At 45.6% G+C, this 26,404-nt stretch overlaps 2 protein-coding genes across 2 annotated transcripts in view; one reads left to right on the top strand and one right to left on the bottom strand.

Annotated features, from left to right (window-relative positions):
* Window positions 1-17,845, bottom strand: part of LOC103384019 (B-cell lymphoma/leukemia 11A-like) — a 42,017-nt gene extending 24,172 nt beyond the window's left edge. Inside the window, exons 1-2 of the mRNA XM_008317383.3 lie at window positions 17,320-17,845; window positions 13,516-13,908 (exon numbers count right to left, since the gene is read on the bottom strand). Coding sequence (XP_008315605.1) covers window positions 13,516-13,908; window positions 17,320-17,374 — 448 coding nt within the window. The 5' untranslated portion in view covers window positions 17,375-17,845. The remainder of the gene's footprint in view (window positions 1-13,515; window positions 13,909-17,319) is intronic.
* An 849-nt stretch (window positions 17,846-18,694) lies between these two features.
* LOC103384020 (centrosomal protein of 170 kDa-like) overlaps window positions 18,695-26,404 on the top strand; it is an 18,312-nt gene continuing 10,602 nt past the window's right edge. Inside the window, 15 exon segments of the mRNA XM_017035522.2 lie at window positions 18,695-18,736; window positions 19,673-19,781; window positions 21,027-21,110; window positions 21,460-21,602; window positions 21,707-21,796; window positions 22,399-22,477; window positions 22,672-22,730; window positions 23,155-23,335; window positions 23,614-23,751; window positions 23,906-24,337; window positions 24,466-24,707; window positions 24,710-24,820; window positions 25,152-25,274; window positions 25,463-25,595; window positions 26,340-26,397. Coding sequence (XP_016891011.2) covers window positions 21,498-21,602; window positions 21,707-21,796; window positions 22,399-22,477; window positions 22,672-22,730; window positions 23,155-23,335; window positions 23,614-23,751; window positions 23,906-24,337; window positions 24,466-24,707; window positions 24,710-24,820; window positions 25,152-25,274; window positions 25,463-25,595; window positions 26,340-26,397 — 1,751 coding nt within the window. The 5' untranslated portion in view covers window positions 18,695-18,736; window positions 19,673-19,781; window positions 21,027-21,110; window positions 21,460-21,497.

The raw sequence follows: 26,404 nt of genomic DNA, 5'->3' as shown, positions 1-26,404 counted from the left end.
AATATACTAATAGAAGAGAACAATGCGTTTCCCCTTCTATCGCAGTACAGTTGGTCATACTTCTGTAAATTAATTCCTCTACAATGAGAGGAATTAATTGTAGAGTCTACATGTTTACTGGAACAAGGTCAGAGGTCGAGGTCAACAGCGTAGTTACTCTGCAGTAACCATGTGCTAGCTCTGCGTTCTGTTTTACTCCTAGCAGACCATCCTTATCCTTAACCTGTCACCCAGATCCTGACATTGTCCCAGGATCTTTTGTTTTCTTTTCACATCAGGCCACAAGGTTTTTTAATCTGGTTTCGACCAAATAGAGAGATGGAGCTGAAACAACTATGTAACACAAAGGTGTATAATTACACACAGACTCACATACACGGCGTGCCCCCCACCCTCCTGAAAAAAACACACACTCTCACTTGCAAATTTCACCCTGACTCAACACACATATCCACCAGACACATGGCCGAAGAGAGCAGACTACCATCTGGGAGCAGTGGCCGGCTTTGTCTGGGATGGTGGGGGGGTGAAAACACTAATACAACCTCCCAATGCATGCACCCCCCCCCCCATGCAACCCACACACACACTCACTCTCACACATAAACTATACACAACCCTTGCCATGGCCCCCATCACCCTCCCTGTCCAACTGCTCTAAGTGTGAGAGCTCTTCTCATACAATCTGCGCATATACATATGCAAATTTCCAGCGGGGCATTATAAAAACAGCCATCATCACACACACACACACACACACAGATATTCTCTAGTAGCCACACACACCAAGCCTCCTTTGAGACAAAAACGCGTTTCTGAGAAATAAAACGTGGGACAGAAGAGGGGGAAAAAAGAGATGAAAAGAAAAAAAGTGTTTTCATAAATAACAAATTAACTTGAACATGTGTGACAGACATGCTAATGTGATTGCATGCATTAATGTAGGGTAGCGCACATGCACACACAGACACGCAAACATGCACTCAACGTGTTTGCCCTGCAGCATGCATGTGATTAATTCATACACAACACATGTGTAAAGTGAGCACACGATGTAACACCACTGTGCCCTGACTTCATATCTGATGCAGCGTCCAGTGCCAGCTTAGGAAACGTGACACCCGTCAGTATAATGGCAACCCTGCGTCCCAGCGTACAAATGAAGCCCGATAGGACGGACTATAAAAGGCCCGTCTTCACTCAAGGCCTCGAGGAAAAAACAGGGAAGGAAAAGAGAGATGGAGGGAGGAGGGAAGAGAAGACAACGGAGATAGAGTCATCTGCAGGGAAAGCAGGGAAGGAGGGAAGGTGACACCTTCACTACCTCCTCCTGTTACAGTGGGGAACATCGCAGCTTCACACAAATCATCCACTTTTTGACACTTCTCTGATCCAGAACACAGGAACAGGAGAGGAATCAATCTCCAATGAACCAAATATAAGAACTGGACGAAGGATCGAACTAATTATCCAGTCATCAACAATCATTTCCAGATGGTCCGACTGTCTGACAATAATCAGTTCCGGGCCTTCTCCCACAGAGTGGAAGTTGAACATGGCTGGTGGCCGTGTATGACTGACACCAGGACTGTCCAACAGAAGCCTGGAGAGGTGGTGACCCTCGCCATCCCCACTTGATGTCAGTGACATTGACTGTCTCATCGTCAGGTGACTGTTGATAGATCCCGATCTCGGACACAGGCGGTGTCCAGTAACCTATCCTGTCTCATCGTCTTGTGTCCACATGTTGTGGACTCGGCTTTGTCTGGTTCTCAGAGTTCACCAGTTTGATGATTGGACAAACCATCCAATAGCTAGAAATGCTATTTATTTAACGGTACAAATGGCAGAGTTTGTGAGGGACGTCTAGAGTCAAACTGGTCCTGTTGTGTGCTGGTACGTCAGTGATATGAACCGGTTCCATCTATATTCTTCCTCTCAATTCTAAAGTTTTTCTTCTTCTCTTTTTTGGTTTGAAGATTCTTTTTTTATCCAGTTCAGTATCAGGCTACTTTTTTAACCATCCACCTCAGCAGGTCACCCCTCTGCTCTAATTGCAGGAACTCTCCAGAAAGTGGGCTATATTTAATAAATTCCTCACCCCAACAAACAAACTCTCGGATCCCTCTGATGTTCCTGATGCCACTGAGCTTCTGATCTGCCATCTCCAGGCTGGTGTGCGAGCTGAAAGCTTCTGAAGTGGAACAGTGAAAACAGACCGCTCTCAAAACTCAAGGGACACATCCCAGCAGTAATTAGGAGAGGGATGTGAGTCCATATTTTATGGCGTTCCCAGACACAAACGCATCCATCCACAGACATGATTTTCCATTAATGCCACATGGCCACATGTATGATGCCTGGATTCAGGGGTATCTCCACGCATGAGAACCTGACACCCATGGAAGGTTTCCTGCCTGCTCAGCACAACAGTCCATTATGTACATGCTCCATATCAAATTCTCTCCTGCAGTTTTCAGCACTCTCATGTTTGCTGTAATGTTTTCACTACACAATAGCGGCAGCAGTGTTAAGCTCATGTTGCCCCATCAAGAGGAGAGCACCAACAACAAGCAAACACTTTTCTCCCTTCTCTTCCCACCCTGTTTACGACCGGATCCATTCGTGTCTCATTTTGTTCCCACGCTCCCTCGCTTCTTTTTTTTCTCCCCACCTCATTGTCCTGTGCCCTCAGGTTAGAGGTTCTCTCTGTTTCCTCCTTTAAAGCATGGAAAACAGAGGAGGAGGTGGTGGACGAAATGGAGAGCAGAAGAAGAAAGAGAGTGAGACAGAAAGAGAGAGAGAGGGGGGAGGAGGGCAACCATGACTATGAGACCTGTCCGTTTTCCTCCTTCGGACTGCCTGGCTAACCGGTCTGAACTGGTTCTGTCATAGGTGAACCACAGACGTGTCATCTTACGCCTTTGGACATAAAAGAACCACAGAGGCATTCCATCCCAGTGCAGCAGGTACCAGGGAGGTATAGATACATGTGTTTGCATGTGTGTGTGAGTGAGTGTGTGTGAGTGTGTATCCCAAGACCTTTGAGGCCTGGACCATTGCCAAGTTCATCTGTTAATGGACAGCTACTAGAGGAGCTACCCCCCCCCCCCCCCCCCCCCCCTCCCCCTCACTCCTCCTCCTCCTCCTCCTCCTCCTCCTCCTCCTCCTCCTTTCTTTCCCTTCCCCTGAAAGCTATATCATTCCCTTTCTTCTTCCTTTTTCCTCCTCCGCCTCCTACTCTTGCTCCTCTCGGCCAACCCACCCACCACCCCCTCCCCAACAGTGTGCTTCTCCTATTCAAGATAAACAGAGTGCTTCAAGTTCAGGGGACACCCTGGGACCCTTTAACAAAGCCATCTATCATGCTGTCTGCCTCAGACTCCTTTGGCCATCACGGGCTCTGCTGCTGCCGCTGCTGTGTCTCTCAATCTCCATGTGTGTGAGACTGTGAACACACACAGACTGGACACAGACCAACCAACCAGGCCAGGCCACAACTTGTGGTAGCTGGAGCCACAGACCGACCCCCTGCACTTCTCTTTACTTCACGTCACCCTTTTCCTCCTCCGAGTGCCAAAGCTATAATGTGAAGAATAAATGACACAAACTGGGAGTGAAGAGCACATCACAGTCACACTGGCCACTTTTTTACTCTGCACCTCTGTGGGACAATTACGCTAACTGTCACCGGTCTTAATCTGGGACTGAGACACTGACAGTGGGACTCAGGGCCGTGAGTAAACAAGGCAGAGGTTTTCAATGGTACATGAGAAAGGGAGAGAAGAGACAGACACAAGCTCCATTCATACCAAGTTCCTGCAGCATTTATGGCTTTAATTATCTGTGACACTCAGGCAAAGGTCGACCGCGGGGAACAACTGTACGGTTGGTCAGAGAGAAGAAAAGTCAAGAAACGACAGCGGAAAAAGAAGTTTCGTGAACTGTGGATTTCTGACTCCCGTCAGACTGTTTTATTATTGAAAATAATTTGACAGTTGCCCATCGTGAGTTAATGCTGGTCTTCAATGGGGAAGTCAAAAAGTTCTGGAACTAATTGAGAAATTTTTTTTTTCCAAAAATAGTAAATCTATTTTCTCAATGTTCCCATTAGAGAATTCCTTCTCTGTAGAATCTGGAGGGTGACCTTTGACACCAGGTCACAACCTGCTTCTTTGTCCGAAATACAGTTCCTTTAAATGTTCTTTTAGTTTTTTTGTAAGAAAAAATTCATATTGTTCTGGATCCAAACATGTAATAGGGTGAGGAGGAGAAAATAGTATCAAAGGTCACACGGACAAAGATATGATAATAAAACCGGTCAAAGCTGTTGGAGGCCAACATCAGAGACCAGTCTGAACTGGCAGAGATACACAGATAGAACTCGATTAGTCCCGTGGGAGTTCCCCCCAGGAAATCAAGGTTTGGTTTCAGACACCTGCAGGAGTCAACATGTCTGTCTGAGGACTTTTTGACTTTCTGCTGTCAGTATAATAACCAAGCTTCCTGTCTGATTAGAGTACTCCAGTTAACCAGGGGACAAGCACAAATATTTGTGAGGAGTCGATACATATCCTCAAAGCATAGGTTCATATAGTGAACATGACATCATAGGAAGAGTGAAAATATTTCCAGGCATGAAATTTTGACAGGGCTTGACTAATCATCTCTCGACACCACAATCTCAGTCCTGTGAGAGGGGCAAGAACTGGTGTCATGGATGGACACACACACACACACACACACACACACACACACATACATCTCTCTCCCTGCCTCTTTCACGCCCTCTCTTCCTTCAGCCTTCATGAATCTCTCCAACAAACAGCCGTAACGGTGGCCCCAAAAGCCCAGCAGCTGCTGTCTCCTCCTGCCTGCCATACAGTGGGACCAGTCTGCCGGTTTTTAGAGTGCTAAATTATCCATTAGATGTTATCAAGTTGTAGCCGGGTGATGCCATTCTGCTAGGAGCCATTAATCTTTCATAAGTCCCAGGCACCGCGTGGATTGGGACGCTCGTCCAGAAACTCCCCTCTCTGTTACTAACCAGACTTCCCTGCACAACGGGCTGCACGCAAACTCGGACATGTGCACACTCTGAGGTGGACATCAAACACGACACAACCGAAGCGCTGACGGAAATGCAGCCAGGTACGAGCTGCCGCTGAAACGACCTGAGCTGAGGACGTGAATCTGGAAACGTCTTTCCACATTTGCGTTCAACAGTTCCAAATATGTGCTGCCCCCACAGTAACACAGCTCTCCCTTTTCCCCTCTCCTCCTCACCCCCTTCGCTTCTCGCCCATGGCCTGGCAGGCAGGCAGGGCAGACATGTTCAGAATGCGCTCCAGTAATGGGCTAATCAAAAATGCAAAACAATTGGCAATTACCGCGCAGGGCCCTAATGGTCATTAGAATTTACAACAAGGTAATGAACTGAGAGTCAGCTCAGTGCATGCATATTCATAAAGCAATCAGGCCTTTGAAGATTAAAGAAGCGCTTCAAATTTAAATGAGGGTGCCAGCGTGTTATCTGTGAGATTCAGCTGCAAAAGTAAAGGCTGCCAGGGACAGGAGTGTGCATTTATGAGTGTGTGGGTGCGGGTGTGTGTGTGATGAGGGCTGGGGGTCAGTTTGCCAGTGTAGGGGGATGGAACAGGTCTGTCAGTATGTGCGTCTGTGTGTGTGTGTGTGTGTGTGTGAATAGTGTGAGTACTGGAAATGCAGCAGAATATGCAGCAAATATCCTAAAGTGTTCCTAATAAGAGAATTAAAGCTGTGTTAAAAATGAATGAAGCGCCCGTCGTCTGATCGCAGTTTAAGAAGACGTGGGATTTGAATCTGAGATCAAATGTACAGTTAACATGAGCTGTTACGATGCAAACTGCTTTTGAATAGAACACCTCCCCTCACCCCACCCTCGCCCCGGCCCTCCGCCTCCTCTGAGTAAAACTGCAACCTATTAGTATACATTTATGAAAACGTTCTGCAGCCCACCACATGTACATGTTAACACTGCAACACACACACACACAGGAGGTCTGTGGGTTTTCACAAGTGTATCGTCAGACACAGAGGCCTCTGCTGTGCCATATCTACCGTGGTCCAGATAAGGCTGGCCAGACACTGTTGAGGACGACCACCCACCCACATACAAAAGGTACAAATGGACACTCCTACAGGCCAAGCCCAGTGCTGGAAGCTGCACTGGGTCAGATAGTGGAGGGGGGGGGGGGGGGGAGAGACAGATAGTGACCAGAGTCAGTGGGTTCAGACTAACGTGAGGCCCTTGTCCCTGCGGTTGTCTCACGGTTTGATCGTGAGTAAACAACAGCCCTGCAGCCACATCATAATAGAGGAGGTTGAGGTGACATACGAGTGCCACAGGTTCTGCTGCTCCAGTAAAGAAACTCCAAACGACTGCATGATAAAAATCTGGACCCAGTTATATCCACGACTCGAATCAGGAGAAAACGTAAAGCAAGACACAGATGTGGGCTTAGGTTTTGTAATTAGAGAGTGTGTGGCCTTTTCTCCCTACCCTGCAGAGGGTGCTGTAAACACACATCAGTATCATTCCCACAAAACAACTAGCACTTTTCTATGTGATAAAATTCACCAGCCTGTTGTTTTCTGTGTTGCGAAAAACTTCAAACTTCACATTAAGCAGAATAAGTTACAATTTAGTTGAGTTGTGTTGATATGTCCACTAGGAACGTGTTGTGTTGATATGTGTTGATATGTCCATTAGGAACATCCTAACTCCTGCATAACTATGGTCAAGAAAAGAACAGTAGGTTCAGAGTGTAGCAGCTGGCACACCTGCCGTGCAAGCTGAGATCAGAGAGTCCTAATTGCGCTTAATGTGTGGCAGCTTGTGAGTTGCAAACACATATTTAATGGCGCCTCCTGTGGCAGCCTGTGTCGGCTGCAAAGACTTAAATTGTTTTTAGTTTGTTTGTTTTTCATGGTTCCCAGCGGCAAGCAGAGTTTTTATTTTGAATTATGTGTCATGCATGTATACACATTGCAAATACGTTCATCTGCATTTAACCCATGCATGTACCTCAGAAGAAGGCAGGGATTTGAACCAGCATTCTCCACATGCCAGATTTAAACAAATAGGCCACAAGAATCGTCTCAAAGAATCGAAAAAAAAAAGAAAATACCAACAGAGGGCAGTGTCTCTGATAAACTCTCCGTTCCCTGCTAAGATTCAACAGTTTTGGTTGTTTTTTTACACTAGTCCAGCAGACTCTACCCTGAAAGGAGAAATAAGGTCATTTTATTCAAAAATAAAAGCTGCAGTGTTGAATCTCTGTTCCGCTTCTCCGCCCAAACGAACCTTCACTTCTTCACTTTTTTTTCCTGTTCTCGTAAAACTACAGCTGTACCAAAGACACCTTTTTCTTCTCACTTTCTGTTCTGTCTAAAAATAAAGTCATTAACCTGCAGGTGGTGAAGCCCGCGGCTGGCGTGACAGGCCCTGACGCTGTCAGCTCACCCCTGACCCTGAGATGTGACTGCCTGCCATGCTATTGACAGGACAGCGGCAGGACATGCTTATTTCTGAGGATACTTTTTCATCCCGCGTGACGCGGCCGTGGACAAACAAGGCTGTTTCTGTCGTATAGCTTTGCTTGACAATAGATAGAGGGGGACAGAACGTGTGTGTGTGTGTGTGTGTGTGTGTACTGGTGTGGTAGTGTGCCTTCTGGCTCACTCTGCAGCCACAGTTGTGAGAGGAGAGTGAGAATGAGGTCTAGAGTGGATGTTGGAAGCCTTTAAGAGGTGTAGACACGCTGATGTAGCCAAAACTTGGAGTTTCCAGTCCCCGGAGACAAACTACTGAAGCAAGGCATGTACTGTAGAGAGAGAGAGAGAGTCTGTGTGTGTGAGAGAGAGAGAGAGAGAGAGCCAAAGACAGCCAGTGGGTAAGAGGGGGGACAGAGGGGAGGGGGCTAAAATAAGGATCATATGTTTCTGACACATCTCATCAACTCACGACACATCATGGGGCCACTGCCAAAACACATTTATTAAAGACAAAACTGTTTCATGGGGGAGTGTGTGTGTGTGTGTGGGGGGGGGGGGTGGCTCTGTGTGTGTGTGTCAGTGAAGATGTAACATGGAGGAGGCATTTATGTGAACATACAGGTGTGTGTACTTTTGTGGGTGGACACATGCATTTATCTAAGCCGTGTTTTGTGTGTGTGTGTGTATGTGTGTGTGTGTGCATATGTGTGTGTGTGTCTGCCTATGCATACTTGAACTAGCCTCCACCTGAATGGCCCGCGGCTGTCGTACCTGGGTTGTTAGAAAACAAACAGAGACACAGGAAGCTCAAGCTCGGAGCCCTGAGGACAACACACACACTCACAAACACACACACACACACACACACAGAGCATACCTACTCTTGAGTACACATACACTCCTGCTGTCAGTCACACAAAGAGCAGCAGCCAAACCATAAGTCCTGCTTCCTATAAAGCCAGTAAACATCATTTTACTGCTCAGATATACTACCTCGAACCCCCCCTAACACACACACACACACACACACACACATACTTAGGCCCAGCCCATCCCTCAGGCCCAGTACTCTGTGCCAAGTCTGCCCTGGCATGGCTCACAGAGGGGTGTCCTGAGGCGAAGCCTGCCAAGTCAAAGACCCTTTCATGTTGAGCCTGCACACCCAGGGTAGTAAAGCTTTAACAGACTCACACACACAAACACACACACTCCCTCTCACACACAATGGTTTAAGTGGTCCCAACTACACACACACACACACGTGTGCACATACGAGCATACGTTAGTTTAACACCGCGTCCTCATAGGAGGTGTAAACATCCACTAGATGTCAGCACTGAAGTGCAGCCTCGGCCGCAAACACTTCAACAACAACAACAACAACAACAACAACAGGCTGACAAATCTCCAGCAACAACATTTGTGGGAGTTTCCAACCCAATGGCTCTCTACGCCAGATACTGTATGTCCACACGTCCCTCTTCAGTGAACACCAACTGGCAGCACCCACTGCAAACTTTCATTTTCATACCACTGAGATCATCTGAAAAACCAACTCAGGTTTGTTGTCAAACCACCATGTTTTTGCACTATTGTTCATTTACTGGTACTTTTAAAATGAATGAAAACAAGGTACAAAACACATGTCCACACATAAAGAGACTGAAGACACAGTGGACACAGATAAAAAGACATCAGTATCAGGGAGCCTCATGCCACCCATCACTCACACACACTTCCTAATGTACTCCCCGTTGCCCCAGTTCTGCCTGAGTGTGCCGAATGTGTATATATGTGTGTGCTGATGAGACCGAGGGAGGCAGGGGGAAGGACGGGGGGAGGAGGCGGGGTGGGTTTGGAGAAAGGTGGCAGAGTGCCAATACAGAGCCTGCTAAATACCTTTGTCTCCACAACACACATGGACAAACAGGAGAGTGCAACACGCCTCAGCCTCGGAGGGGTGTGAGGAAGTAGTACTGACTCGGTTCTAGGATGTTTTCCTCCTCGCCGAGAGCAAAGAGACGGGGAAAGGTGGCCGGCGTCATTATCTCAGTATCGATTCAGAGTACAGGTCTGAATGGAGGCGCTGCACTGGAAAGAGGCAGGGGTGTAAGACGCCGGCGACAATGGCCTCATTACCACGTGCGGCTGCGTCGTTGCGAAGGGAAGAGGTGCCAGCGGCGGGAAGGATGAATACAGGTCACTGTCAATGGGCCAGTGTGAGCAAAGGAAAGTGGCTGCACACTCACGCAATGAGAAATAGAAATGAGACACAATTTGTAAAGACACTGGGGTAATTAGGGTATGTGGGGCATGTATGCAGTGGTGCAGTTGTTCATCCTAAATCATAACAATAAAAAGCATCTGGCTGCAATTTCAGTGTTGGGGAAACAAACAATCATTTATCGCCAAGATAACGATCCCATTTAGTTTGTGGAATAATGAATCTACTTCACCCGCGCGCTCCTTTAAAAGTAATTATGTGCCGTGGAATAAATTCAGTTTTACACCAGCCAGCGATCGCACAGCGACGGTGTGAGAAACTGTCATCTGCTCTATTTCTGGGCCATCCATAATCTGGAGACAAGCTACGGTGGCCCTGTGCATATCTTAAATTGTTTATCATGCAAATGACGGCTGCGCTGCACCCTCTGCTAACGGCTCCCAGGTCCAGACTCCAGACCCCGACCCCAGCTGCAGCAACGAGGCTCCCAGACGGCCTCAGCTGTCCCACACAGACAGCGACCGAGAGGTTAAGCAGGAGATGACTCCCCAGATCTGGGTGGGATACACACACCGCTGCCCCCACCTCGTCTCTCAACCAACTCTGAGATGACAGTATATGCCCAGCATCATGCCCCTCCTCCCACTTTACACCTCCCTTTGTTAGTTTACAATGAACCTACCAAGAACGGACACACACACACACACACACAAACACACATGACTGTGCTATGGCAAGTTCACAGTTTTGTTCTTCTACAAAAGCATGAAAATCAATGTACTTTTCAGTGTTTTCCAAACCATTTCCACAGCAGTGACTCAACAGTTCTGTAACTTTACCGTCGTCGTCAGAAATATGTGTCCTGCTCTGAACGTTAACTGGAGATTCACACTCTGGACATCTGGATTATCATTCAATCCAGATGTTCATCTGTCGTGCTGATGTGGTTCCACTGAACCAACCACACGTCACACACGGAGAACAATCGAGTGACACGGAGCGCTGCCGCTGGAATCACTGAACGTATTGGAAAAATATTCTGATGAACTGAATGTCAATCGGTGGGTGAAACTGACTGGATGTCACTGATGATGTTCCTGTTGTTTTCTGTCGCCAGAGGCCGGTGGTCGACCACGTGACATCACAGAACATCAGCTCCGGTGGAACAAAACACAGGTAGGAAACGTACTCTCTACTACACTCGTTTGTCATATTTACAAAAGTACACGTGTGAAGTAGGGTCGGCATTCTGATAACCATAACAACCAAAACAGCCCCAACAGCATTAGATCATCGGCAGCTCCGACTTTAACAAGTGATCGTGATTAATTACAATCACGATTAATTATGATTTATTATAATTAGTCCAAAATTGACTGACATTCCTAGTTGAAATCTAACGTTTCTCCTTCAGGAGTTTTTCACTCTCCTCCACAGTAGTTTTTAATTTAGACCCAACCACACGAGTGTTTCCTCCGTTTCTCTGCTCTACTACGAGTCAACAAATGTGAAATATCATTCTCCGACTCATGGACCTGGATTAGGATTATCTCCTGAGTCGCAGCCTCACTCCTGACGCTGGCTCACCCCCTGACTGTTTAAGTTGTTGCCCCTAAAGAAATCCATCTGCGCTGATTACCATTTTGGGAGGAGTGTGTGTGTGTGTGTGTGTGGGGGGGGGGGGGGGGGGGGGTGAGGGCGTACACAGTGCAGATGCATACAGTAAATCTTTACGGGTGTTACATATAACACACTGGCCTGAAATGAACTGGACATGAGGGGGGGGGGGGGGGGGGGTGCTTGTTGAGATGCCTCAGCACAGTGTCAGCCTCTAACTGAGCAGTGTGAGAGAACATGGCAGCCAGCATATGGACTACAGGGTGGTGCGCTGGCACTGCCAGTCTGGACCAATCAATCTTGGGCCCTGTACACAGGGGCGGGGGGAGGCTGGGGGGAGGCAGGGTGAGGCCGTCCACATTTCTTCATATGTGACTAATGGGTATTTTGTCATGCGTGCACAGTGGCTGCACTGCACCTTCTGTTTGACCTAGAAAAAAAAAAAACCCTCACTGCTTCAATCATGTTTCTTTAAATGACTGAGGTACAAGCAGCTGATTGGTCGAATTATTAACCCCAATAAGTCCAGGACGTTACACAATGTCCAGAGACATGAGGCCTATAAATAAGACACTGCTCACAACGTGAGTGACCTCATGATATCATGTGAACTCTGCTGCACCGAGAAGAAAATGAGCAAAGAAAACATGTTCAAAACAGCTGACAGGGCCGCGAGGCATGTCCAATTTACAGGGTGTGTGTGTGTGTGTGTGTGTGTGTGTGTGATGCTTCAGTAAGTACGCACTAATGAACAGTGGTCACTCTGTACAGCGACAGGGCCAACGGCAGATAAGGGCCGTCCATTTACTCAGCCGTCTGTAAAGCCGCAGCACCGTCCAGAGCTGGACAGCGGAGCAGACTGTTTGAAAACGGCTGTGTGTGCGATTAGCGCCTGTGTGTGATTAGAGGCTGAATTGGAGTCAAATTAAATCAGCGCTCACTTCTGGCACACAGAACATCTGATCTGTTGAAGAGAAATAAACCATTGGGCCGGTCCAAACCAAAGACCACAAGTCACAAAGAAATGAGTCGGCACAAAGGGTCACAGATGTACCATGGCAGGTGTGTGTCCAAAGTCCAGCTCAGGGACTATATATGGAACATGACCAGTCGTCCGTGGCCCATGTCAAGTATGTGTGTGTCCGTAGTATTTTGGAATGTTTCGACTGCAACACAATCATTAGTTATTTTTTTGCTAATGTTTTTACATCTATATTGCTCTGAAAATGTGTTCAAATGTACTTGTTGAAAAAAACATTATTTCTTATTTCTTTTTGGCAAACAAATCATTATTTTTTCGCTAAGGTCAGATTCCTGACAGTTTCCTGTATTTACTAAAAGAAAGGTGAAATGTTTTCGAAAAATTATATCATTTCATTAGCATTCAAACAAAATAATATTTGTCACGTACTAAATGAAATATATTTACTTTTATTCTTAGCACCTGAATGTGATTTTTACAATGAAGAACCTGTCCCTCCCCCTTTAAAACAAATAGTTTGGACTCTCTGGCACCACAGCCTCATTTAGTCTCAGTGGACGACCAACAAACCAAACAGCAGCCCTTAAGAAGTCCTTAATTACTCAGATCAAGAAATAAACACCAACAATTAGTGGCGTTAAGTCTCCTCACATCATCATAATTACATTTTTTTCCTGTCTCATTTTTAATTTTAGCATCATAGCGAGGCTCATATTTGAAGTGGAGGCAGATATGACAGGGTAATAAGGCAGAGAGGGACGGAGATGAGTCTCCCGTCACCACATGAGAGAGAAAGTGGAGGCCACAGGATCTGGGCACATCTGTGATGCAGCAACAAACCAAATACAAAAAAAAAAAACTTCTTTCTCTTTTTTACTTCCTCCCTCCCTTTCTCTCGCTCTCATAATCCCCTTCTTTGTCCATCTCTGTGTGTGTCTTTTTATGGCTCCTGTTTTCAAATGTTTCCTTTTCTCACAATCATGTTTTTGTCTTCGACCTGAGCAGCTTCTAAAAGCAGCAGATATTCAACACATCCTACAGGGAGCAGCCGACCACGCTCGAACACACCATGAGGAGCAGTTGTCCTCCCTGGAAATGAGGCCCAGAGAGCGCCACCTCTCTGGACGCCGTTATTTACACCAGTGTGTGTGTTTACCTGTGATGTGCTCCGTTTTGGGGATAATTCCTTGCAAAGGAGTGGATAAACAATCCTCATCCTGCGGCGACACCTGAATGGCCACCTCCACCGGGTGGCACGCCCTGCGCGGGTGTTGATGGGTGGTCCGTGAGTGGGACGAGGACGTGGAGAGGGGTGAGGCGAGCGGGGAGGATGGCGGCCTGTCCAGGGGTTTGTCCGCACAGAGGCTGCCGTGGCACTGCCTACGTTTGTGTTCAATGAAAAGCAAGATGTCAGCGAGGGGGAAGCGGGAGTGGCACTGGCCGCAGGTCAGCAGGTCCTGGTCCCCTTTTAGGGGATCGTCCGGAACTGCTCCAAGTCTGGGGGAGTCCTGAGAGTCTTCCTCTGGTAGAACGCCTGACAGCGGCTCAGCTGCAGGAGGAGGCGGAGATAAGAAACGTCAAACACTGCTACAGTACGGTAACTGTCCAAACACAGACAGGTCTACGTCACATTATTAGCTTTAAAATGTAGAATTACAAAAAGTCAAATTCAAACTATCAAAGTTAGCCCCAGAAAATAAAAGATAAAAGCTTAAATGTGTATAAAAATATATAAATGAAAGTTTCATCAACGGTAGAGAACCAGATGTATAAAAGATTCAAAGATCTTTTAAAAAAGCAGCTAAAAGTCAGTTAAGAAGAAGATTAACATGTACTTTGTTACACAACACAAGAATAAATGTGATAAATCAGTAGACTTAACAACAGGAAGAAGAGACAGAAGGTCAAAACAGCTAACGATATGCAAACAGTAATTGGACATTTGCCTGATGTTCTCTTATTGTTTTTTATAATTAGCCAAAGATGACTTCACCCAAAGGCCGAGAACACCCGCAAATCCTCACAGTAAGAGAAAAATGACAAAAATTAACCAAAATATCAGAAAATATTTTCCCTAGAATTAGGAAAGAAAGGGAGAAGAGGAGAGAAAAGAATAGGAGAGGAGAAGAGAGGAGAGGAGGGTGTACTTTGTTGACACACGTTCAGCTCTCTGGCAGCAGCAGCAGAACGTCGGAGTGGCTTTGACCCTCTTTATTGTGCTGCCAATCTCTCCTTTTTAATGAACCTAACTCCTCTGAGAATCAAAAAATAGATTCTAATTTGAGTTCAAGATGATTGGACCCCGTTTCTCTGAAAGTGCTGGGATCTTGTGAACCAAGGTTAGACGTTGAGGGGTTGGATGTGGAGTAGGTCCCTGAAGAACTGACAGACAGGAGAGGAGGAGAGAGAGATAGAGAGGGTGAGGGAGGGTGAGAGAGGAAGAAGGCTTTTTTTTTTTTTCTTTTTTAAAAAAAGAGGCGACATCGCCGGCCGGTAAAGTGGACCGGACGACCCGACTGGGGTGTGGAGATAAGATGTGATGAATTCTGTCCCAACACTTGCACCTTTAATTCTGTATGGGGTCAGATTTATTTCTGTTCAACTGCATTAAAGATGAAGGAAATAGGTTCATGTATTTTACTGAGGCTTATCTTTAACCAGCTGATATGTGCCGTGGACGCAGACATGATGTTAGAGGCAGGGTCAGGGGACGAGGGGACGAGGAGAGATTGGGGTTTTTTTTTTCCCCACATAATCTTCTTTTGATTCCAAGTCAAAGTGATGTTAATACATTCTTCAAAAGAAATAATTTATATAAGACTTTTTATATCAGATAGCTGTGCCAGGTCCCGGAATACTTTAGGTCAGAGGTTCGTGACCTCTACAGGGTCCAGAGAGGAACTACATTTTTGTACTAGACATTTTAAAAATATTTTAAAAATATTTTTGTTCTAAATTTAAGAGTTTTAAAACCCTGACTGACTTTGTACATGTAAAACTTAAAAATATTAACATAAATATAAATATATATATATTTGATATTTGAGTACCTTAATGTTGACTATAACTAACTAATGGGTTTATGTTTTATAAAGTTTATTCATTTTATTTAAGAAACTATTTTAAAACACATAGTTCAAAAAGGTTCTGTGTAAAGTATTTAAATCAATACAAAAAATGAATATTAATTTTAAAAAATTCTTCTAAAAGAATGAAAATAGAATGAAAAACTGTTAATTTAGACAGTTTCCAAAACATTTCTAAGAGTTTAACCAAACTCTTCTTAAAGAAGGAAAAGTAGTTGAAAATGTGAATTACACCTGAATTAAAGTCACGAAGGCACTGAAGTGAATAAGGTATAAAAACAACCCATAAAAAATAAGTAAACATTTTTAAAAATGGAATGCACACAGCTAAAAGCAGCGTTACAACGACTCCAGTTTCAGAGGAAACCCATTAGGCTTTTTTGTTTCACTGTTCTAGAATAATCCAAATATAATTAGACTGTTCGTTTAGTCTTTTAATAATTATTATTATTATTTTAAATCTAAATAAATTGATTTATACCCCTCATTTATTCTCGGTGCTAATACGTCAGGTTGTGTCCGTTTTCACCAGGAGAGCACAGAAAATAGAACAACTGTAAAAAGTAAACAGTTAAATTAACATTTTAATTAAAAATAAACGTTATATAAAACGTAGGGATGATCTTAGACTCAGTTACAGTTTACATAATGAGACACAGATTATTAAACCACTGCATGTTTGAAGATAACTCATGTTTATTTTTATCTATTTATTTCCGGCACGATTCAGATTATTTTCTGCTTTCACCAAAGTATGAAAACAAAGCATATTTCTATCAAACACGATCTTAAATCTCTCTGGTTATCTCCATTGCGCAGGAATTAAGTGGATCAAGTTCAAGTTCACAATTGCACCACGGGACAACAATCGCGTTGCGCCCCCCACTGGCACACTTCGCCAATAATTATCCATGAAAAATGAAAGCAGACTGTACATGTTGGCAGCGCGTAATTGGTTTCAGTCGTTCAGGACCAGACTTGGAGGTGAAATATCGACAGAGATGCTGACGTGTTATGGTAAAACTTCAGCAAATCTGGATCAAATAAAAAATAATAATAATTTTGAGAGTTTTCTACGGCCCGTGGTGAGCAAGGCAAAAAGTATCTAACGGTGAGAAATGAAATGAGCAAGGGTCACAAAAATATGCGCTGCACCACAAACACACATGACGATGATCAACCTCATCATCATCTTCATCATCCAACAATCTCAGGCCGGGATTCAAAATATCAGCCCACGAAACCCTGAGCTTCATACAGCGGGGGTCCAGTGGAAACTCCCGGTGGATTAATCCACGGTGCAACACGCTCTGTCTTCACGTTAAAAAGTGGTTAAACTGCTGCTGCTGCTGCTGCTGCTGCTCGGAGAGACCAGCGGCACAGACGAACATTCATCCCAGTCCAACACAGACACGAGCTCTGTGCGCAAAAGCACGAGTGGACATGTGAGACACACTCTCCGGGGTCCAAACCACCTCAGTCCTCTGTGAACATGTCCCCGCACAGATGAGGGGACAGTGGTGGACTGAAGACGGCAGCTGGAAACTTCTCAGCAGCAGCAGCAGCAGCAGCAGCAGAGGCGGAGGTCTCAGACCATTAAGACCACTCACACCCACTAACAGAGAACGAATTCAACATGTACGGCTCCGTAATAAACCACCGTAACCAGAACTAGCCGTGGCTGCTGTAAAACCGTGACAGAACCATTTCATCTAGGAGTGCGTGCGCGTTTGGAACAGCGCTGGCTCCGTGCGCGCTCCAAACCAAAGAGCTACGTAAGTTTCTCTAAAGTGTAGAACAGTGATCACAGGGCTGCGGGTACGAGGACCGGAGGTCAGAACAGAACCAAAACAATCTGAGTCGAGCCCACTTACGCGAAAACTCCCGTTTGCTCAAGTGCTGGGGTTTGCCTTGTTTGCGGCGAGACATGTCGGTTCAGCGGCGGCTCCTCAGCTGCGTGAGTTCACATTGGGAAATCCAGTTCCTACAACAAGGTCCGAGGCTCCGTGGGAAGTGTCTTCATTGATGCCCGTCACATCCACCGAGGTTAAAAAAAACGAGGAAAAGCAGAGAAACGCTGGATCATAGAGAGGCTGAGGCGAAGCGCGCAACAGCAGGAGCAGAAGGAGCAGGAGCAGAAGGAGCAGGAGAAGGAGCAGCGGGCTGTGCGGAGCTCTTCATGACTTTTACGCAAAGACAGAGTAATGATGATGATGAGGGAGAAAGAGGGAGAGACAGAGTGGGGGGGTGCGCGGAGAGAGGAGAAGCCCCCACCACCATCACCACCACCTCCACCACCACTACCAGCCTGGGCTGCAAGTTCAAGTGCGGACGTGACGTTCCTGCGAACTTGAACGTCAGGAGACGGACTGTGAGACTGAGCCCGAGAAAACAGGGGCAGGGCCAAGAGCGAGCACAGGGAGGGGGGGCAGGCCATAATAAAGACCAATGGACAGTCATTATGGACTACCTATAGAAGAGGAGGGGGCGGGAGGGGGAGACACCAAAGACACCAGTGGACATGGGAGATCAAGGGGGCTGGACTTAGGGGGAGAGCGAGAATGAGCGAGAGAGAGAGAGAAGAGGTGAAGACGAATCAAAGATCGTTGTTGTGCGACAGGAATGCGATGGAGGAAAAATCGAACGCCCCCCCTTTATTCATATCTGGAGTAACTAATTTGAATATGTAGCAGTTATTTAAATTATTTTAAATGTTTTGCAAAGTTTTTCACTAGATTTGTGTCTAACACAGTTGTAGTATTTTATTAAGTTGTAAATTTTAAACTCTCGTCTTCATTACTCCTCTTAAAGGAAAAGTACGTTTGTGTACTTCAAACACAAGGTTTGGTCATTTCCGTTAGCTAATAATAGCTAAATATATTAATCCTAATTTTCTCACCTGTAAGTATTTTTGAGCAGATATTTGTTAAATGTTACTACTGTTACTACTAAAAGTTGACAAAATATTTTAAAAAGTACAACAAATGTGAACCCAGTGCAGATGATTGACACGAAGGTGGGGAAATGTTAGCATGTTAGCGTAAATGTAGCATCCACCAGAGGCTCGGTGTTTGACTGTGAGATGCAGTGTAAAAAGGTGTGAAAAGTACTAACTAAGTTAGTACTTAGTACTAACTAAGTTCTGTTACTTTTCAGGAACAATAAAAAAATGTGTAAAGATTCGCTGAGTCTGAAGAAATCTATGAACAACTGCTGGTCGGACTGATCCCCCTGCAGATATGAGTCCGAATCCAGGAGAGTGGAGGATTTCTCCTTTCAAGTCAGAAAAAGGTATAAAAAATAGTATTCCGCAATAAATGTGTTTTACAGTGACGAAAATGGTGGTGATGATGATGGTGGTGGTGAAGATAAAGATGAAGATGGTGACTTGTCCCCATCAATCGTTTTGACTTTTAATGCGCTTTAGCACGTCACAGTTTGGTACTTTGGCACCATCTAGTGTTCGTAACTACAATTGCTACTCCCATTTGTTTTAAATTATTTCATACACGATGTTTTGTTTTCTGTTTTTTCAAAATAGTCAAGATAGTAAAGACGCCATTGATTGAATAGAGTTTGTAGATATTTTGTTATGAAAATCTTATCATCTTTTTTACTTCTACTATAATACTATACAACTGTTATACTACTACTAGTATACTACTACCATCGCTGCTATCATTGTTGTGGTTGTTGTTTTTGTTATTATCATAGTTTTATTAGTTGTATTTACATTGTAAGTTTTCACTTTTTAAGCTCACTATTACGTAATTGCCTGTGCGCTTTCTACATGACCACACTGCCACCTCTTGGCTAAGACGCACTAGTACAGCAGCTTCGAAGCAGGGCTGGGCAGGAACTCTGGAGCTGTGTTTGCTCGCATGAAATACCGGATGCAGATGGACGGTGACGGGTGAGCGACATACATCTTCATCGTTGGCATCGCGATGCTTTGTTTTGTTTTTTTCTTTGTTTATTTGTTTGTTTGAGGAGCAGCGCTGATTCCGCATCCTTCTCCTCCCTCTCCTCCTCCTCCTCGTCATCCTCGGTGATGGTGGAGAAGGAGGCGACGGAACCGAGCATCATCGCAGTGTTTGTGCGACAAACGCGTCTCTCCATCCTTACAGGCAGCAGAGACTCTGAGATTTTTCACCTGCTTTGTTAAAGGGGAGATGGTGAGGATAACGACAGTTAATGTGTGTGAATTGTCTCCTCTCTGGGTTCTAGAGGGATGAAGATGAACAGAGTCCTGCTGAGCTCATAGGATCAGCTCTGTTCAGATGACAGCTCTGTGATCAGCAGCCTCACACACAGACTGACTGTGCACTGTAGACAGGTACGTGTATATCCACAATAACCAGCACTCCATGACACTGCACGGACCTGTATTTCATATATGACCATAGAATGCTGGGATGGTGGAATCAGACTACAGGCCTGAGGTGATGTGCTCGTTCCCCGCCTCTCCTCCATTGGTCCAGTCCAGACCCAGGAGCAGCTGCGGAATGCATGCACAGTGATGGTGTTGTCATTCGTGTGTGAGAGTGATGGAGATGTGTGTGACCAAAGTATTATTTTCTAATACAGGCCATTAGGGAAGAAAGCAGGCTAACCACAGAGGAAGGACCGGACCAGAGTAGACCAGGGGAGGCCAGGCCCAGTCAGGGAAAACTGTCAAGTCCTATTGAGGCACAGACAGGAATCCCAGATAACACACTTTGTTCCTAATTTAATGTGACTAACTCGTCTGTGGCTTCTTTTCTGGCGCGTGAGTCAGCAGGCTCTTTGAGCTGCTGATGAGACGTGATCTGCTGGGCTGGCCACTGAAATGATCTGTGGTGAGACGAGGAGAAGTGGAAAAAAAAAGAGGACATCTCAGGGATCTCAAACTGAGGTTGGAGACCCCTGACATGGCCATCTGAGTTTTCAATGTAATCATATAAACAAAGCATTTTCTGTTGAAGAAGTACTGTATAACACTATGGTCCAAACAGCATTTTTGAAACATATTTTATACATATTAAATGTGATATGTCTTGGGGTATATATGAGGGTTTCAGCCCTCGTGCTGGGAGTTTGAGACCCCTGCTGGACCCCTATGTTTCTCTATATGTGGACTGAAGGACTGGATAATTGTCCAGGCTGTAACTGCATCCTCTCCAGGTGTTGGCGTTAGCTCTTCCTGCCACTCTTTATGTGGTAGTAGATGATGGAATAGCACTCCATAACATTGAAGTGGGTGCTGTTTTCGCCTGGTGATTTTTTTAAATATCAGATCTAGTCTGTAGGTCCAGGTCTGTATGTTTAAGAACCACAGACCAAAGACAGGTCGAAAAGTATTGATGTCGTGTCGCTCTGTCTTTCTGGGAGTGTCTTTATCTTCCTGGCAGTGTGTTTTCACAGTGTGTTCAGTGTGTGTTAAGTGTGTGTGTGCACTGTCCAACTCTACAGAACATCCAATTAAATTAGCAGCTGTCCCCGTCATCCTGACTCCTCTGTTATTATTCTCACACTATTCTCACTTTCGCCTTCATTTAGTTAAATACCCCTCGCCTCTTTTCTTTTCTCTTCTCTTTTCAAGTGGTGTCTTTGGTCTTGGATCTGGTGACTCTGAGGATGGAATTCAATTAGGAAATTCAGTAGGATGCCTGGAATTCTGTGAGCGGTGAGTGGACATTTACACTCATTGGTTTTCCTCTGATGTTGTTGGCCGCGGCTCAGACTGAGGTAGACATGTCAAGGTCCTCCGGTGAAACCAAAAATAGCCGCTGCCGTGCAACATGACACACACACATGCACAGATGTGGAGGAAATGGCTCTGCTGCAGGATTTACTTTACATGAGGCTGAGTCTTTTACATCTGCCAGGACTGTAAACACTCTGATTATTCAGAAAACAGGGGGACTCAGGGGGGTGGATGGATGGATGGATGGATGGATGGATGGATGAGTGAGTGATTGAGGACGATCTATGATGTGATAACAGGACAGCTGTGTTTTCCGTGTTCCCTCCAGGATGAAGTGAGTGTTCGCGTTGAACTCCTGAAGCAGAGATGAGTTTGACCTCCTGGTTCCTGGTGAGCGGTGGGGGGACGCGTCACCGTCTCCCCAGGGAGATGATCTTCGTAGGTAGGGACGACTGTGAGCTCATGCTGCAGGTAGGGAACAGCGACTCCACTGGACACATCATGAAATGCACCCTCCCGTTGGACGGCTGTCTGGTTTGTTATAAATGGCTCTGATTTGGTGTGATTTCATTTAGTCTCGCAGTGTGGACAAACAACACGCCGTCATCAACTATGAGCCAAACGCAGACGAACACAAAGTCAAAGACCTGGGCAGTTTGAATGGAGTGAGTCAATTGTCTGTAAATGTTCTTTACCATTGTCTAAAATCTAAATCTGCAGCACCTGTGTTGACCCCCAGGGGTCAACCCCAAGGCGAGGTGGGTCTTTAGAGGTTAAAATAAAAATTCAAAAATATATCAGTCACCTACTCAGAGTACACAGTACACAGTGTATAGTTTTTGCACCTGTAAATATCCGTATGAGAAGAAATATAAATAACAGAATAGTTGACATTTATGTTTATAACGTATTGTTTTTTTAAATTTCGTTTCTCCATTCCTATAATTCTCTCCCCAGATTGAGTTTCTTTCCTCATCTGTGGTCAACAAAGACTAACTCTCACTTTTCACAAGGTTATTAATGATGATACATTTTAATTATTGATGGTACATTTTAATTAATGATGGTGCAATTTAATGAAGGGCACAGTTTAAACACAAGACACTGAAGATGTGAATACACAAAACAATTTAATCATCGTTAAAAACTGAAGAGGAAATGTTTCCCCAGATGTAAATTTAGGATTTATTTCTCATCCTCATGCTCTTCCTCAGCTGCAGACCATAATCTCACCGTGGGTTAACTCACTGTGCTGCTCTGTCCACAGACTTTTGTCAACGACGTCAGGATACAGGAGCAAATTTATGTCACGCTGAAAATGGACGACAAACTGAGGTTTGGATACGATATCCTTCAAACGTGCTCTTGTTTTGTTTTTATCTGTCAAACCCAGAGACCGACCGTAAAAGGTCAGTGAACACGGACCACGCTGTAACTTTATCTGTTCCTGTGAATGTACACTGCCTACTGTATAATAGATAAGGCTATCAGTGCACGTCCCACACTCCAGCTGAGAGCTTACTGCCTTAACCTGCCTCACATACCAACCTGTTCACTGTGGTGCGAGGGGAGCTGCTGATTCCAGAGGAGGCCCTCAAGGTGAGACACTCCAGCTAGGGCACCTGTTGCTGAAGTGTCTGTGTGTGTGTGTGTGTGTGTGTGTGTGTGTGTGTGTGTGTGTGTGGGTGGGTGGGTGATTCGGCATGTTAATCCGATCTTCTTCCTGTCAGGATGGAGATGTTATTGATCCACTGCTGCTTCCATCAGTAAGAGTTTGTCTTAATTTTGTGTTTGAAATCCTTTAATAAGATTAATTTTATTGACACAAACTGGCCACACGAGGCAGCATTAGCCCAGCTCGTAGTTGCTCTTCTTTAACCCTGAGCTAAAAATACAGAGATTTCTCTGTCGGCAAAACGCAATTAGACTAACTTTAGTAGACATTTATCTCCGATTTACCTAACATTAGCCAATGTTAATGTTTTTGTTTTTTTTGGTAATCTTTTTTTTCTTAATCCATTAGCACGAGAAACTGAGCAGCCAGCTCCAGCTGAACCAGAAGAAGCCTGCAGAAGCAGCGCCAGCTAAAGCAGAGGTGAAACCTTCTGAAGCAGCCGTGTCAGCAGCAGCAGCATCGGCAGCAGCAGTGTGTGAGGGAGCGTCAGTCAAACCTGAGAACAACAGACAGGAGGACAGGGCAGCAGGTGAAGCTCCACGGACACAGTCACAGTTACAATGAACTAACGACTGAAAAGTTGGTGAATGAATGATAGGATTGTACGAAAACAAAACACCAAAGCAAAGCTCTGTTGAAGTAGTCTAAAATAGATCACACACTCAGCTTCACCATGAAGACAGTTTGGAAAAACTCCCTTTTTTTCTCCACATTGTCAGAAAGTTCATATGTCTGTTTCAACAAAGAGTGAAAAGAAAAAAATGAACTAATGATTAAATAATGTCAATGAACGTCTGATTTTGCCAGTGGACATAGCAGTGCTGCACAGAGGCACTCCCCTGTACGGTCAGCCTGCGTGGTGGGGAGACGGAGACGGTGAGGATCAACAGCCAGGAAGGGTGGAGGAGAAGAGCTCGGAGCGCAAGAGCGAAAAAGCTGAAGCAGGTACACTACTGTGACAGAGCCTCCTTGGATGCTTTCTTAAACCAGTTTTTTTTTATGTAAGGCATGTCATTATCCCATGAAGCAGCTGCCGGTAGGAGCAAAGTTCTTATTAGACTTTTGCGTCAAATAAATACGTTTACATTTGTTTTTACAGACAGTAAGAAAAGCGAGACCCAGAAATCTGCCCCACCAGCCACCTCCGCTCAGGAGCCCAGCTACTTTGAAATTCCATCCAAGGATAATCCCTCTTCAACTAAAGTTGCCGGTGAGGCCCAGGCACGGGAACAAGATATGGAGCCGGCCCATGGCCACGCCTCCTTCACCATTGAGTTTGACCCTTTGGCGACAGGGAAAGTCACTGTCAAAGACCGTGTGGCAAAAGTGGGACCTGAGACTAAACCACGCCCCAAAAGACCAGTTGGGGAGGAGCTGAGTCCACTGCAGTCGGCCATGGTGGCCGCGGAGGTGAAGGTTGCTGACTGGCTGGCCCAGAACGAGTTACCATTGGCTCTTAAAGAGACAGTGGCGGAGGATGATGGTGAGAGTACAAAGAGCGATGTTCCTGTTCACCTGAGGAGTCTCAAAGGTAGGAGGCCAACTCTATATTCACTTTAATGTTGAAGATCCACTGCAAAGCACATCTATGTACACTGGAGGGCGTCCTTCTGCACTCACACAACCTGGTATCGGGTTTTTATTTTCAACCTCTGTCAGGCAGTAGACACGAGGACGGCACACAGAGTGATTCTGAGAACGCCCTGGGCGAACAGCGCAGGTCCGCAGCTGTGGAGCGCTCCTGGGGCCTGTGGGGCAGTGCCGGGGGGATGAGGATCAGAGAGGGACGCGCCAACGTACCCGAGGGGCTCTTCGCTGAGGAGGACAGTCCTGCACGCCGCCGCAAATCCTCCAAAGTTGAGGTTGGATTTGTGGAACCACGGCATGGTTCCAGCAGAGTGGGCCGGAGGACAGCCATCGTCATGGAGATGATTGTAGTGACAGGGGAACCTACACCATCGAGCTGGAGAATGGAGACCACGAGGAGGAGGAAGCCAGGAAAATGATCGACAAGGTGGGGTTGAGAGAAATCTTCACTTCCTCCCACTTCACTCTTAGGACACTGTCATGCACTAGGTTTAGATCAGTGGTTCTCAAATGGTGGCCCGTGGTCCTGATTGGGATATATGAAAAGGAGTTTCTTCCCTTCATTGTGTGTGTTTTGGACTGTTAGCATGTATAGCTAATAGTCTGTAAGTGAGAACAGCTGAACACTCATCCACACTTTCCCAGTGAGTCGTTCTATGTTATTTTATTAAATGTGACATTATTATGTTTTGCTTTGACATATGTAGCTTTTTATGTATTTCAATACCCCTGACCTTGAGGTTTTGCTCGTGTCGTAGGTGTTTGGTGTGGTCGAACAGGAGGTCTCGTGTTTGTCGAGAGTTCCCGACCAAAGAAGCAGATTTACCGTCCAAACGTCTGGGACAGGGGACAGAGGAAAACCTGCACGCCTGGAGACAGAGGTGCCAACAGCTCACCATTGTGTGTGTGTGCGTGTGTGTGTGTGTGTGTGTGTGTGTGTGTTAACTGTAGCTCATCATGTGACCTGTGTAAACTGAAAACAGCCCATTGTCTTCTGGTTTAAAAGCCAACCAACACAGACCGTGTCTGTACCCAGATGACCTCATCCTTCTGTTGTGTCTTTGTGCAGGTCCTCGCTGATGAACTGATGGTTGGCGGCCCTCGCTGGGTCTCACAGTGGGCCACTCTGGCTGCCAGTCACATCAGAACAGACCCAGAGGGGTCAGGAGGAGAGGGTCACCTTGTTGTTACAGAGGACAGAGGTACAGGGGGCATCACTGAGCTGGTTGTACTTTCTGCTCTTTTTACTCCTCCATGACGGTGAACTAAAAACAGCTGTTTTTCAGCTTTGGGAAATGCTGATTGTTGCGGTTTAACCCATGCTTATTGACAGTTTTTTGGTAGCAGCTACCAAAAACATTGTTTTTACAAAAACTGACAGACAACACTGTCTGGAAAAGAAGACGTTGTCATTGTCATTGTTATTGTCAGTGTATATTTTACAACACACACGGACATGTGTCCTAAGTATTTAACCCAGGCATGAAACACCATAGGAGGGGTTACTATCCATCCATCTATCCATCCATCCATCCATCCATCCATCCATCTATCTACCTAATTTTACTTCTTCTTTACTATTTGAAGAACTGATGAAAGGCTCAGATGGAGTTGTGCCTTTGTGGATCTAGGAAGGTTCTCTAGACGGTCGTGAGACATGCTGTGATGCATGGTTTAGAGACAGTGTGAGATAAAGATGCTGAGAAGAGAGCAGATCATCAGGACAGTTCTTATCTATCAGTTTAAAGTTCTTATCTACATAATCATATATCTTTACGAGTCGTACCCGGCAATATTCAAATGCACTCCTTTGTTTCTAGTGCTTAGTAACCTTTGTCATTAACGTGGTTCCTCTGGAGGACAGTGAATCAGCGGTGACTCCACAGAAATGTAATATGTCCCTCTCAGAACTCACGTTGTCCAAAATCAATTGTCCTTTCTTTCAGCTGAAATCAGTGAGTCCAGCCACTCCACGTCCTACGGCGAGCGCAAGAGGAGAACTTTGCCTCAG

This window comes from Cynoglossus semilaevis, chromosome 9 (genome assembly GCF_000523025.1).
Source record: "Cynoglossus semilaevis isolate Cse_v1.0 chromosome 9, Cse_v1.0, whole genome shotgun sequence".
In the NCBI taxonomy this organism is placed as follows: Eukaryota; Metazoa; Chordata; class Actinopteri; order Pleuronectiformes; family Cynoglossidae; genus Cynoglossus; species Cynoglossus semilaevis.
Note: the sequence above shows the minus strand (reverse complement) of the source record. Positions and strands in the feature narration are given on the sequence as shown.